General features: G+C 38.9%; 1 protein-coding gene across 10 annotated transcripts in view; it reads right to left on the bottom strand.

Moving 5' to 3' along the window:
* CTBP1 (C-terminal binding protein 1) overlaps positions 1-15,855 on the bottom strand; it is a 235,501-nt gene that overhangs the window by 25,226 nt on the left and 194,420 nt on the right. For 6 of the 10 annotated variants that reach the window (XM_066185326.1, XM_066185324.1, XM_066185325.1 and 3 more), the window contains 2 exons: positions 10,025-10,179; positions 1,502-1,646 (listed from right to left, as the gene is read on the bottom strand). In XM_066185326.1, the coding sequence (XP_066041423.1) occupies positions 1,502-1,646; positions 10,025-10,179 (300 nt within the window). Of the gene's footprint in view, positions 1-1,501; positions 1,647-10,024; positions 10,180-13,651; positions 13,869-15,316; positions 15,406-15,855 lie in introns of all 10 variants that reach the window. The other 4 variants (XM_066185330.1, XM_066185329.1, XM_066185332.1 and 1 more) reach the window with 2 other exon arrangements.

The following is a 15,855-nucleotide window of genomic DNA, read 5'->3' as shown; positions in this document are numbered from 1 at the left end:
AGCCTTTTACAAAGAGCATATCACTCTCACATTACTTCCTTAAGATTTGTATTACACCAGTTCAACAAATGGAAGGTTCTTTGTCTCAGTAATGTTTCATTCCAACCATTTCACTCAAACTAAATACTAAAATCAGAGATGTTACTGTAATCTTTCCACCATTTGCTGACTTTTGACAGAGTAGTCAATAATATTTTGTAAATTAAGGGATACACAAACAGGTTGGACCCTAACTTTATAACTCAGTCTAATCACAAGACAAGAACTGAATGGTGAGGAATGTGGCCATTTAGCATTTCACATGAACAAGAATTTCCCAAATCTGCTGTGTACTCTAGCTTGAAGAATTATGTGGCTGCACTTTGGTTATAACCTGGGTTAAATTCAGCATAGAGACCTGCAGAAGAGAGAGCCAGCAAACCTCCAAAGATCTTCCTCTTATCAGGGATTTTCTCCACAAACTGGGCTCCTGACTGGTCTGAGCCTTTGATCTGCACCTACATTTTGGCTTTTGATCTAGGATTTTACCCCAGGCCAATCTCTCCACACAGGCAGGTTTTCTGAGGCTCACAACACGTGTGTGACTGTGGCACCAGTTAAAGTAGGCAAAACACAGCCTTGCACACTTCCAGCCCCGACCTGTTCTTTATAAAACTCAGCAAGGGGTGGTTAAGGCTCTGCCATCATTATAACAGATGAGTATTATTTTATCATTAGCTGATAAACAGACCACACTACAACTCCTCACTACATCAGTGGAGCTATTGCCAGGACTAAGCACTGCCACACTGAAATGAATGTTTCCATGATCTTCCTAGAGCATAATGGGAAACATACTTAGTCTCCACAATCTTGGAAAAGAAACAAAGAAAATCTTTACTCCAAGTGGTAGGTTGACCTTTAGATTACAGGCAGAAGATAGTTTAACCTAAAGTAAGAAAAGTACAGACCAGATTGTTGCTTTTTTTTCAGTCAAACATCAAACACCACCTCTTCCATAATTCCAGTAGCTGAATTCATTCTGAAAATGCAACGACTGATTCTCCTATAAAACTGGTATTTCTATTTTATGGAGTGGTTTAGTACTAAATCTCATGCATCATAAATAAGTCTCAGACAGTTGATAATGATCTCATTTTTTTATTCAAACAGAAGTAGTATACCATGCTGATGAAATTATATTTTGTAATTGGATTACAGAGGTAGTAATTAAAATATACAATTGGGGTAAAAAAGGAAAGAGATGAAAAATTATGGCCTTACTCCTTGGGCTTATATTGAGCAGGCGGATTCCCATCCTGCCACAAAGCTGTTAATATTATCGCTTAATTAACTAATGCTAGTATCTCCATAATGAGTTTTATACTCTGATGAGAAAATTATACAGCTTACATATGATGCTAGTATAAAGTACATGGAAAACACTAATACAAAGATTTAGATGCTATCCCATTTCTGGAGGCAAGTGTAGGATGCAAAATAAAGTTTGTAACAGTCATACCTAAATCTCCAGCAGATTTGATGTCAATATTATCAAAACCGCTGCCAATTCGGACAATTATTCGAAGTGCTTTAAATTTCTCCAGGTCTTCTCGAGTTAAAGTTATAGTGTGATACATCAGTGCACCCACTGCTTCATTTAGTACCTATAAAAAAAATGGAAGAAAAAAATACTTATTTTATTTTTTTCTTTGACAGAATCTCAGCTTAATCTCACACACATTTCCAAGTATAAAAGTCAGTATAAGCATTAAACACAGATTCAGGGGTTTTCTTTAAAGGGTTGTTTCTCCAAATATATCCCAGCCCCTCAGTGAGCCTATTTCATTTGAAGTCTCCACTCTAGCATGATGGGAGCAGCTTCAAAAGAACTAAGTGATCTGTACCTGTGCTCTTAATAACGAGGGAAAACTCTCCTCATTCCACAGGAAATGCTCTGCAACAGTGACCCCAAGTACAAGTGATGCTGGACTGCATCTGCACACACAGCAGCAGCACAACACGGGAGCAAACACTCCCCACACACAGTGAGTATTTTATGCTTAGGCAGCTGACATTCAGCTTTGAATGGAGTCACAGAGCAGTATCTCCTCACAAACACAGTGGTACAGGCATTCACTGCCCTATTAAACCACTTGATACCTGAATGGAAAACATTCAGTGATCGCAAACCCTTCAACAACGGAGACTGAAATCGGTCAATTTACTCACAAGAACAAAACTGTTTGCCCCTCAGTTTACTGACACTGCAAATAAGCTCTCACTGATGGAAAACTGAATGTCACATAAATTGGTATTAACTGAGATGCCAAACTTGACGCTATCCAGGAAAATCCAAAGCCTCTGAGAAATAAGAAATTGCATGAAAGTAAAAACGCTGCAGAAAAACTCTAAAACTTGTGAGAGCACTAAAAAAGCAAAAATAAAAGACAGTCAGAAGGCCCATGGCAAGTTAAATTATGTTAGAGTGCATCCGACCTACTCAAGAGCGTTCAGGAGGAAGGGGTTTGGAGTAGGGAGAGGGAGAAGGGAACCAGCCATGCCAGCAGTTTTGAATTCTGCTACCAAACAGTGTCACTGCCCCACACAGCTGATGTAAATTTATTTTTCAGACAGCAGAGAGTATTTTCCTCTTTATATGCAAATTGCATGATTTTACTTCTTCAAAACACTTCCCTGTGCTTGTGTCTTCAATGCACTAGCTAATATCCTAATTGTCCTACAGGACACAAAACATGCACAAATCATTTCAGTAGCTAAGCCAGCTGTAATGACTTCAAGAGATTCCTATGACACACTTCACACAGAAGTTCTGCAGAGGCTCTAAACTTCTTATTCAACAGACTTTTGGGTCTGGTACATGTACAGATTCTGTCATCTGAATTATTTCTGCTCATATGAGCATTTCCTAGAGTACTGCACGATCAGTAAAAATAATCAACGTACATATGTTTTAAAAAACGATTGCAGCAAAGCAGTTTTGCACACAGAGAATTACAACTGCTGGAACCCAGGATCTGCAGCAGTATTTAAAAATACATAAAGAAAGAAATTAAAAGAAAGTAAAACCAGACTCCACAAAAATTAAAGAAAAGCACTTATTATGAATACTTCACAAGATTATTTATGCTATTTTAACATGTGTTTCTGGACTAAGAACTTCAGTTCTAACTCAGATAAAGACCAAATTCCTTTGAGCAGAATTTGCATTTATTAGTAAGAACTGCAAAAAAATTACAAATTACACATCCTTCAAGAATGCAGCTACAACATAATTCAAAGACCAGCTGTAGGCTCTGATCTTATAAAATGATTACACACACACAGAACTTGATTTTAATGGTGCAAACAAGTCCTTTGGAGATTACATCCAGCAGTTCCCAATCAGAAAGACTGCAATCACCAGAATGTGTTACCTTGAGCTGTTACACAGGGTTAATAAAAACCCAACACAGTTTATTTGGTTTGTTTCTCCAGTGACATTACATCTGGCATGGACCAAGCCTGAGGTCCCCTACACAAGAAACAGTCCCTCTTAGGACCAGAGAGCCCATCTAAAATGCCCTTAGGTTATTTCTGCTCCCACTAGAGGCTGAAATAAAACTGTTCAAGGATCTCCCAGCCTCAGTGATGTGGAAATTTCTTCAAATTCAGTTGCAGCACTTGTTGCCTCAAGGTCAAGTTATGATATCCTGGTTGTCTCCTACAAGCCATGTCCCCTGTTCTGTGCTGTATCATTTATTTTCCCCCACCTCTCTCCCAAGGTTGCTCTGGATGCCTGCGCTGTAGCAGAAAACATCATCTGTGTAGCTGTTGGATGAGTTAAAACTGAAAAGCTTAGAAGTTCCAAGGAAACATCCCTAAGGCTCTGTGACAGCCAGAGCCTCCTCTCCCACACTGGAAAAGGCCAGTGCTGGGTATATTTTGGGGGTGCAGAGCTGGCACTGCTTTAAGGACTGCATCCAGCAGGGGTTAAAGCACAGCTGAACTGGCTCAGACATTTGTGTTTTAGTACCAGAGTGATTCACTTTGGGAAGCAGATTTTCATTTCATAATCATGCATATTTTATTAACTTAGCCAGTCAAGACTGGCATTTGGACTCTAAGAGCACTGGTGTGGACCCATTATGACACATTTTTTGGGCCCATCTAGGTTATGGCTTGGCACTAGGAGGAGATAGAAAAGTACTGGAAAGCTTGGGAATGTGTTCAATAAAAAGGAAAATATTTCCTAGCTATAGCTTAATGCTGACACTAGCCATTTCCACAGGCAGTTATTTACCCATCACATGGGACATGGAACAAGCAAATGCAAGTGACAAACCTTTTCGAATTTCTTTTTAGTGACTGAGCCTCTCCTAGGATTATAGGCTAGTTAGAAAGGAGATCCACTGCTAAAAATGTAATACCCCTGCAAGTACGTTTTATCACATTAATTTCATAATTTGATTATGTTACTGGTTTTTGCTACTGGACATGTGATCAAAATATGCCAAAAAAGGCAGAAAATAATAGCAGAAAATCTTAAGTCAGAAAAATTCAGCACTGGTGAATGTTAATAATGCCACTTAGATTAAAAAAAACCAGTGAAAGTTTCTGTATTTTGGAATTATTTGCATTAATTATATTCTCAGTCATTCCATATATTAAATGCACATAAGGAAGTCTGACAAGTTTTTCAATGAGTAAAATCAAAACTTGACCTAAATCTGAATATAACACATAAAACTGACATCCAACATAACTATCAACAATTCCAGAAAATGAAATGATCTTTAGAAAAAAGTAACTGTGCATAGGAGTAATTTACTGATGCTTTAACAGAAGAGATGGATGCACTGAGAAAATTAGGGAGAATATGTGATTTTTCTCCAACATTTTCCATAATGAACTCGATGGAATTTTGAACAAATTCAAGAACAATTTTATTTCAAGGAGAATGAACTTGTGAGCGAGATAGCAGGCAAGGCAGAAATTCCAGACCAGCCTGAGTATGTGGCAGTCAGACCATGCCCTTTGATGACTTCTTGTGAGGAAAGGCAATGGAAAAACCTGACAGAAAATGAGCAGAGTCAGCTGTGTTCCTTCAACAGCCATTCCTGCTTTCACCACACTGCAACTGTGCTCTCTGGGAAGAAAGGATCCGAAGCAAAAGCTGAAAAGTGGGACATGAGTTGGCCTCCTTCTGTTACCAAATGATTTTGTAGCTCACCTGCCTGATTTCTAGGCCTTCTGACTTGCTTCCAGGTGAAACTACAACTCACTGCTGAAAGTCTTTTTCATTCCCTATTCCATGAGCTGACAACTTTTCCCATCACAACAGCTTGGACAGGTCTTTCTGCTGTTCTTCAGCCTCCAAATGACTACTCTGCTTTCACAACCTGCCAGGTCATCAGGGCTCTTAGGGAACAGATGACACAGTAGTAGGAGACATTTCTATTTCAGAGAATTTATCAAATCCTGAGTACTGATTACCCAAGGTTGAAATCCTTAAAAATGTTTTCCCATCTACATTTCTTCCCCCTTCTTTCAGCACCACACTATTTTAGCCATCATGCCAAACATCACACAGTCACCACTGTGACACACACATCTCATTATCTGCGGAAGAACTCTGAGCATCTAGCTTACTTTCACAAAAACATACATCGTAACATGCTAAGAACTAAACAGCAAGGCCTCTTCTTGGGGCATCTCAAGACATTTCTATAGATTTGACCATGAGAGGCTGATCCCAGACACTCGTGGATCAAATCTAGAGCACAGAAACATAACACAGTACATAAAATGCCAAACTACTTCAATGCAGAGACAAATATATATATATAAAATTTAAAAGTTGAATATGACAAAGTGTTCATCTTAAAAACAAAAATCATCACTAGAAAGTGCTGTATTTAATCTGGTTCTAGAAACTACAAAGTGTTGCATTTCTTGGACTTGAAGTTTGATGTGTCATCTCTAAAAAAAATATGTTCCAGTGTCACCAACAGACTTGAGATATTTTGCACATTTGGGTGGAACAAATGTACTTTACCAAAACGGAGTAAGCCTTGCCTTATTTCACTTGCAAAAAGCAGCTGCATGTTGAATTTGTAACCAATAGTCTGTCACATGGGGAAGGCTGCAGAGACTCGGAGCTGCTCTCAAAGCCTCCGTACAACACTGCAAACGGTCCACATGAAACCACCACCATTAAAGCTAAAAAGAAAAGCCAGTGTGCTCAAGTGGTATTTAGTGGCTCTCCAAAGCTCTGTTATATTGTGTTGCTTTTTACAAATTCTTGCTTCTCTTTACAAGCTCTCAGCTCCCTGTTAGCTTCCTATGATCCATGGTGCCGTCAGTAACCCACCTATTTCATATAAACTTTACCCAGCCAGGGTACTCTCTAGTGAGGACCCTAAACATTAATACTTAAGTTTATACTGTCCATAAATACAAGTATAAATATTTTACACAAACATAAACAAAACTTACTTGCAGGTTCCTGGAAACACACTCTCTAAAAGCCTATATATCCATACGCTGTATAAACTACATATATATACATGTGACATATATATGAGATAGTGTAGAAATACTAGTAGAAGACTAGTATTTCTGGTCTTCTAAACATAAACATTAAAAAAATATATATACATACAAATAGACATGCAACTACATATATAACCTGTAGAGTTTATACACAACTTCCTTTTAAATACTAGATTGAGGCCAGTTTTCCAAGCCAGGATTTACTGACCATTACATGCAGTTTTAATGACAGAAGTCAATTTGAGAATATAGACTAGAAAAACATTTTTACTAAATACAAGGCTTCAATGAAAAATCTTTAACAGGAGCCCTGTGCATTAGTTTGTTTATTAATAGGGCCGAATTGCATCTATTCATTAGGCTGAATTCAGGGCCAGCCTATCAGACACTACAATGGATTGAACCTCTATACCAAAGGATATTATGGAGTTATGGAAGTCACTGGTAACAACTCAACCCAGTTTTTTCCAAAGTCTTTCATAAAGAGTCTGATCCAAAGCTCATCAGTTTCAGAACATTTACAAGGTTTTGGACCAGCTCCGAGGTGACAACTTACTCCCAAACAGACGGTATTGTTCAGAACAAGGCTGCTTCCTTTCAATCTGTGTTCTTTGAGAATTTAAATCTGATGGAAAACTAAAATGCTCCCACTGCATCATGAATATAAACAGCACTGATGGTGTAAACACAAGCTTTACTGCTAAACAAAGAACTGGAAGCTTGAAAAATTATCTCACTTAACCATTGCTGTAACAAGGACTAATCAAAGAGCTGAACAACAGCGCCATTCTGAATTTGTCTGTATCAGTTTCAAAAAATTTGTCACTTTTCAGCTCCTTTTTGAAATGGTCTTTAATAAAACTGCCATCACTAGAACTGTTTCTACATTTAATTCCTACGTAAAAGTGTGACAGAAAAATTTCAGGTTCTGTTGAACAGGAAGTTCAGCTTTAAATTCTTTTAACTGAAAACTACAAATACAGAAATGTGGTATCCTTTTGAAAACTATTTTATGTTGTGCTCAGAAAACAGGAGTCAAAGGATCTGACACATTCTACCCCACTCTCTGCTAAGGCTGGGGCACAGGTTTACCCAACAGACTCCATCCAAGGACTACTCACTGCTCTTCTGCTCTTATCAGTGTTCTGGGTAAATGCTTGAGGCTGTAAACCCAACCAGCCACACTCTTTTTTTAACTGATTTGCAACAAGATGTAGCAAATCACATAATTACAGAAAAAAAAGAATGAAAAGACGTACTGAGCTTCAAATAAATCCTTGACTTCTTTCCAGCCTGTACATTTTGTTTTAAAATCCATTCCTAATCAGTTGTGCTTCCTGTCTTTTCATCTGGGTTTGCAAGAATCACTGTTTTCTCTCTTCTTGGTTGAGATGCCTATTACGAGCTCTTGCACATTGTTTACATTTATCCCTCTCGATCTACACAGCACTTCCATGTTACAGAACACACAGCAAAGGTCGGGAAGCCCAAAAAGCCAATAACATGAACTCAAAAAAATCTTAGGCAACACAAAAACCTCAAGGGTGTGCTTGAGTCTGTTATGCCTTTAAAGGTACAGAAGTGGAAAAGAGCAGCAATATTGCAGGAATCAGAGTGCTGGGTAGGCTGCCAAGGAGCTAGGAAAAGCAGGAAACTGTGAATGGCACTGAAACTAAGAGGGATTGGGAAAAAGAGGCAAACAGACAAGGGAGCATGAGATAGCAAAAAAAAGAAGGTTGACCTGGAATGAGGATGGAAGCAAGCTAAGGATTTTTAAATACTCTTTTTCAATGAACAACTGTATTTTTGGCAGAATAAACCCAAACACTGTGTGCACTTGGAAGCAGTCTTAGATAGTTACTGAGACAACTTATTTACACACCATTATTTGTAAAATAAAAGCCAATTTAAGCACAGTGAGTAACTTTTATAGACAGTAATGCAATCTCTAATAAGAAATTTAAACACTGAAATCTTAAAATATTTTTACCCTAAATGACAGAAGTTTTCTGATAGGATGCAATGAACCGAACTCCCAGTTATGCCATGATAAGAGTTTGACAAACGTAATGCTCAACTTCACACAGCCATATGAAACATCTACAATAAAACAGAACTTAGGGGTTAAGGGATAAAAACATCTATTGCAGCCTTGCAGACTGGCTTGAAAATAAACTGCTTTTTCTAGGGAGAATGGGAAACAAAGAGACAAACAAAAAACTAATAGAACCTTACATGAGTAAATTTATGAAGAAGTGTAATAAATGTCCTCTAACTACAAAGTTATTTCAAAACATTGGGTCACTGTCAGGAAAATGTCAGTATTCAGTTAAGCATTGGCAGCTTGATTTTTCAGGAGGAGGGAAATGTATCTTTACCATTCAAGTTGCTTTCCAAAGCAGTGGAACAGGGAACAAATGCTTTGACCTGAGATGAATCATATGTTACTACTACATGTTACTATTTATTTATTACTACTACATGTTACTATTTATTTGCAACTTTAAAACTTGTTACTTATTTTCCACAGTTTAATCTCCTCAGCCATAAAAAGTGATTGACGAATGAGTGTTTGGCAGAAGGGCATTGCTACAGAACTGCAACTCAGGAATTACCCAGTTGGAGAAAACTTTCTTGAATGAGCACACACAGTAAGGTATTTGCTAAAATCCTCTTTTGACCCTGTACACAAACAGCATTCAAATCCTCATTTGTTTTCCACCTTTCTTTGTGTTAAAATCTCTCAGCCTCCTTGTTCCTCTATGAAAAACTATCTAGCTTGTACTTTGCTGTCTCATAAGCAACGATAAATTCCCCTTTCCACTCTACTTCCTTGAAAAACTGAAAATACAGTATTTTAAAGCACTGTCTTGTCCCTGAAACTCTCATGACCAACAGAAATCCCTTCTGCAGGTTCCAAAACGTTAATTTCTCAAACTCTGACTCCTCAGAACCCTGTGATCAAGGCTCCCCAACTGTGCAAGCTGAGTAAAGTTACTCTGCAGGTCCATTACACATGAAGACTGGGAAGTTTTCAAATCCTTGCATGTGTTCTCAAGTTAGGTTGACATTCACCACATTCTCCACACAAATTTTGGGTTAGCATTTGTTTTGAACTCTTCTGCACTGACAATTCTCAGTGCACAAGGCTGCCTAACACAACCTGCACAATTCCTTGGCTAAACAAAGAAATCAGAAAGTTACCCACACAGACAATCCAAAACTTGAGGTCTTTTCAGGTAAAGGCTGAGGAACAGAAATGTTTCCAGGGAGCATTTTGAGATATCATGTAGTAGTATTTGCCTAGAAGTAACTGTCTCCATGAACCTAATTCAGTAGGGAAGCAGAGGGACAACATCCAGCCAAGGACACACTAAAGCACAGCTCACCACAGGCACTGTAATAACACATCACAGCTGAAAACGCTGTTCCGGATCATTAAAATACTTGCATTTCCTAAAACACCTCAGCTGTCTCTCTTAAACATTACCTTTTCATGAATTTCTTGTGTAGACTGAGCATCACAAAATGCCACTGTGGCTACATCCTTCAGAATAGGCATTTCTACTGTACAGTCCCTGCCATCCAGCAACGCTACCAAAGGGCGCGGGTGCATGGGCCCATTCATGATCGGAGGTCGAATGCCTGCAAAGAAACAGAGAAGATGTGTTATTCAGGCCATGCAAATGTGATTAAAAACAGGTTATAGCTAGTCTTGTTTACTCTGATGGCACAAAAAGATTTCAAGGACTGAAGCTAATAAAACAGGAACACGTTTACACTCAGCTGTCAACCAAACACCGAAGACCTTACAAAGAACCGCCATGGAGGTTCAGAAGGCTGAACTTTGAAAGATGGACAAAGCCACTGAGGAGTGAACAGTCCAGCTGCTTTTTAAAGGTACATCCTTACTGCACTAATAAGGAGTGTCTGTGCAACCTTATTCAACCTTTAGGTTTTGACTGGATTCCACATCTTTGTGAGCTCTAGAAAGAGTGAGAAATATCTTGCCCAGGCTTGCAAGCAGAGTGGAGCTTATGGAATATCATAAGCAACTCAGCGAGGATTTCAGTATTCAATTTACATATATAATGATGGTTCTGCTGACATTAAAATTTAACTTAAAAAAGCCTACAACAGCAAAATTTTCCATTTACTGAGGATCCAGTGTCCAAGTTTACAGGCAAATTGCTGATCTATGTAGGTCTCTTTAGACTTTAAAAAGTTTTACCAAACAGTTCTATGTAGCTTAGTCAAACACATCATACTTAATCCACCACTGAAAACTCTTACAAAACATGAAAAAAAAGTCACTCCCTAAATCAACGTCACACTCTGAACACTGTGGAGTGACAAAGAAATTCACGTCAAATATCTGCGAGAAGGAAAATCAGTCCAAACTGAAGACTTAATTTACATCCTCTTTACAGAGTCTGGAAATGAAAAATAATCCGTACGATATTTAGAGAGCACCTCTTTAACAATACAGTTGCTATAAATACACTGAAGTACTCAAGGGAATAACATTAAACCATTACATTTACAAAAAGTAGTTAAGCATGGGTGGGAAAAAGGACTTCCTGAGGAGATAATGAAAAGCAAAGGGAACAGTAAAGTACATGATCTTTTTTCCTCTTTTAAATAAGTTTTAAGCACTGCAAAGTGAATCAGGCTAGATATTTCTTCTATACAAATTTCAACACATTTTTTGTTGCAGTGTGAATTTTAAAACATAGCTTATTTGCTTGATAATCCAAGTTAGTCCAACACCAATGCAAATGACTGAGGTGCCCCAGTTAACTTCTACAAGCAATCCTTGCATCTAAAGTCCCAGCCTGTGTCAGAAAGCAAGTCCTGAAAGACTGGTATCTGCACTTCAAGTGGATGGAAAATCAGTAGAATCCCAGCTGTGCAAGGTATCTGATGAAGAAAACCAGCTGCTGGGAAGAGAGATTTTCACAACTCAACAAAAACAGCATGCTAACTTCCCCCTGGGACCTGCCTCAGGTCTGGGGCTGAAGGACAGCTCCAGAGATGCTGCCTTCACAGTCCCTCTCAATGGCCTAGCCTGAACGCAAAAATTCCAGGTCCACTCCTAACCAACTCAGGGTAGTCCAGTAGCCCTAAAATGTAGCATTTAAATTTTTTACCTATTCAAACAGTTTTTATACCTGAAGACAGGAGAACAACAGTCACTACATTTGGTTCTTTTCTGTTCTACTTCCAGCATGTCCCCACATCGGATGATACCAATGGACTGACTGACTCTGCAGTATTCTCACAATTTTTCAGATGGGAAAAAACACCCACCAGCAAAGTTTCCCATGGAAATTACACTCTGTTGCAAAAACACCCACTCCTAACCTCTCCTATGACAGGAAGGCTTAGAAATGCTTCTGGTACACATTTTTTCAGTAATATTCAACCATCAAAATGAACTGGGGGCATTAATATGTAATTTTTGAAAACTCTGCACCTTGACAGCTTACTGTTCATACCTGTTTGAACCAAACATGGCCACATAACCCTCATACAGACATTTTTACAGAATAAGCTACATACCAGTAATGTGGTACAGGACACAAACACTAGAATATACAACATAAAAATACTTAAGTTATTAATAGAACAATTCTATCCCTTAACCAGGATTTAATTATAAAACTCCACATTAAATTTACTTAAAACACTCTAGGACAAATCATGTTATAGACTTGCTCACATTTTTTTTTAAAAAACAGTACATATAAAAGCATTAATAAAATGCAATTATGCCTAGAAACAAATGCAAAAATGACATTGCAAGACCTCTTCATTTTGCTTAGAGTAACTGTGCTCACTCAACAACTGAAATGTTATGGTCAGGGTCTTGTCAGTACAGAAAAGCCAGAACTTCCATAACAAGTCTGAATGCTAGCTAAAGTATATATATATAAAAAAAGAAAACAACAAAAAACCCCCCCACAAAACCCACCCCAAAACAAACAAACCAACCAACCAAAAAAACCCCAAAAAACCAATCCACCCACGAAACTCAGAAGTTCAATACTGAAGTTGTTGCAGGTGAATGAGGAAAAAATACGGCACAGGTGATTCCCTTAGAGCTACAACTAAAGCACCGCTGTCAACAGCAGAGCACATAGTCCAAACTGAAAAAAGTAGATGAGATTAAAAACTCTGACTTCTAAGAAACACTTTCCTGATTAGAGCTATCTCAAAAAATCATTAAATGTTACAGCACCAAACAGAACCCTTTCAGATAATGATTTCTCTAAAATACATAAAGGTGTGGTCTGACTTTCCCCTCACATCAGTGTAGCTAAGATTTCAACCAAGTTACTTGTGTAACTTTGGTGCTAAGGGGAATGACAGACCAGGTCCCAAAGCATAGGAACCGAAGTCAAAAAAACAACCAGAAGGACAAATCCTCCCTAAGAGAATCTAAGGCTTTTCTAAGAATCCTCAGAACTCAAATACATCCAGTGACCTTGACCACGAAAAACCCTACAAACCTTTGCTTGCCAAAATCCTTTCTGAACTTCAGCACAGACTTCCTGTTGCACAATCTTTCTGCCTAAATATCCTGCCACTGAATGGCAGGCAGTAACTCCCCACTTAGGTTAACTTACAGGAACTTCATCACAGTGGCAGTCACTATTTACAGTTCACATTTGGGAAGACATGGCTTCACTATGAATCGGAACCTTTTGTACAAAAAGCTTCCTCTTCCACCATTGAGATACGATCTGCCTGGTTTTTATCTAGAAATGCCACACTGCACTGTGCCTTTGGCTTTGCAGGAGACCCTCAGAGAGGCAGCAGAAAGCAATGTGTATTTAAGAGCAGTATTTTCCATGCATTTACAGTGAATAACGCAACTCTGTGCCAGAGAGAAGTAACTGTAAAGCGGTCAGAAGTGACATTCAACACACCAAACGTGAAACTGATTTTAAAAAAGTAATTTCACTTAGCTAGCTTATTTAAGTATTATGGTATAGCATTTCACATTACACAGATAACAAAAATTATACCATCCACCCCCACATCCTATAAACTTTGTTACAGGAAAACAATCTCAGTTTATCCTAACTCAAGACTTTCAGGAACCCCTACCAACCTGACATTTCTTAATCTGAGCTTGATTTCCAGGGTCATGAATTCGATTTCTCAATGCTTTACAATCTTCAGTATTCTGAGGCAAAATAGCAGCCTGTCATTCCATCCTCATTTCCATGTCTTTAATTTTTCTTGCAGCCTCCTGTAATCTTGAACCAAAGCTTTTATACTTCTTATCCACTGCAACCTCTGTAGCCTGGATGGTGTTCAAATTTTTACTAAAAATTAAACACAAACAATACATTAAAACAACATTAAGGGTCTGACTCGTGCTCACAGAAAGCAGGAAACCCAAAGTTAAAGCTTCTCACTGCATCTGTACCCTTCCCCCTATGGCTGCTGTCTTTCCACCACACCTGCTGTGCTGCCACTGGCCATTAACATTCCAGGGAAACCAGTGGAGTGTTAAGACACAGGACAGCAGGTGTATTGTAAATACACCTACCTGGAAGGGTCAGCATCACTCACATGGCCAAGGCTTTGCCTGGGTGAGCAGGGATCCAGGGACAGTGTGTGATCTCCAAAATCCCCATGCTGGAGGGCCAAGAGGTTCAGTGGGTACCAGAGATGGAGTGAGAAGCCTTAACTCTGAACTTGATGGTTTTGCTGGGTGTAAGTCAGGCCCTTAAGGTTATCTAAATGTATTAAAGAAAAAACCTAACACTTCCCCAACAGTTCTAATCCAGCTGTTAGTCTGGGGTTTCTGCCCTGCCCCCATGTGGAAATAATCTGGTGGGGAAGCTCTTATCCCAGTAATAGCTACTGTGCCAGTGGCTGCTGGAAATTTTCTAAATTAATACCAGGTATAAGGTGCAGAGACAGACAGAGCAGCTGTCCTTAGGCAGCAGCTAATCACCACGTGGCTCACAGCACAGTGCCTTTGCACAGCTGCAGTCTGGACTAGCTCTCCTGGAAAAAAAAAATCTATCAAAACCTCTTTCTAGCCCAGCTCTTATGGAAATAAACTTGGGAATTGAAAAACCAGTTTTCAGCTGCAGAACCTGAGAGGAGGCCAGCCCGGTGCACAACTGACTGTGGGTCCCACAAACAAGGGGATTAACCAGCTCATCATCCAGCTTTGTGACCAAAACAGGAATGGAAGGGCTGTGAATTATTTTACCTCCACACCTTTGACAGCATGGGGACTTAAAAGTGATCAATCAGACCAACGTTGGTACAAGATGTATTTTTCTGAACTGGGAAGAAGCTACCTAAGCAGGGTAGTATCCTCCTCCCTCCCACATCCAATCTGCATCTCCCGCTCCTTCAGCGAAGGGGCATTGCTTGTGCTACACTCCGAGGGGGAAGAAGCCAATGCCATCAGGCATACTCAGGTCTGCAGGGTAAAAAAACTCTCCCTGACATAATCCTGTTAAAATGTATTTCAAACTTTCTGTAAAACAACCTTTTATGGTACAAACTGACAGTAACTGCAGCAATCACTCTGCCCAAATACCGGAGATCTCCAAGTATGCTGCCACGCTTTACTGACATTAGAAAATGTACTGAAATGCAAAGCTATCAAATTAATCATCAACAACGTAATTTTCACATTTTTCTACTGCTGATCAATGTAACACCATCAGGCTGAGGAGTGTCTCATATCAGGCATACATGTTAAAAGCAAAGGACACTGTCAGGTTTGTAGGCCCAAAACTTGACCTACCTTTCATTTCCTTAAATCTGTTTGCAAAGTCCATGTAATTCTTTAAATGTGCTTTTCTTTTTTCAAAACAAATGCTTCAATTCTTTTCTCTGAAAAATACATCAATGCCAAAAAGCACAACACTGATCAGTAACCCTATAATCACACGCCAAGAGGGACATGAAATGGAAGAGAGCAGCCTGGCAAGAGTGTTCCTGTCACTGGGGATTCTTACAAGTGCAAAGATTAAATGAGGAAGAAAAATCCTTTGACAATGCCCTTTTCAAAGAATTTGTGGTAAAAGACTTCCTTTACACACTGTAAAACATCAGAGTGATTTACTTTTTTAACAAAATGCAAACTACTGAAAAAACTCATCAATATTTACAAAAACAAGACCTGAAAATGACAGGTTGGACATTCAACTAATTTGTAGCCTTGCATATGGAACATGAGACTAACCCCTTTGGCATTTACCTTTATTTTATATTCTTACCTAGGTGTAAATTCAGTGAGAGCTGTCACTTATTTTCCATAAACCCTCAAAAATTTGCATTATT

This window comes from Chamaea fasciata, unplaced genomic scaffold, assembly GCF_029207755.1.
Source record: "Chamaea fasciata isolate MVZ Bird 193981 ecotype frontalis unplaced genomic scaffold, bChaFas1.0.hap1 SCAF_6, whole genome shotgun sequence".
NCBI lineage: Eukaryota > Metazoa > Chordata > Aves > Passeriformes > Sylviidae > Chamaea > Chamaea fasciata.
The sequence above is the reverse complement of the archived record's forward strand: the minus strand, read 5'-3'. Positions and strand labels throughout refer to the sequence as shown.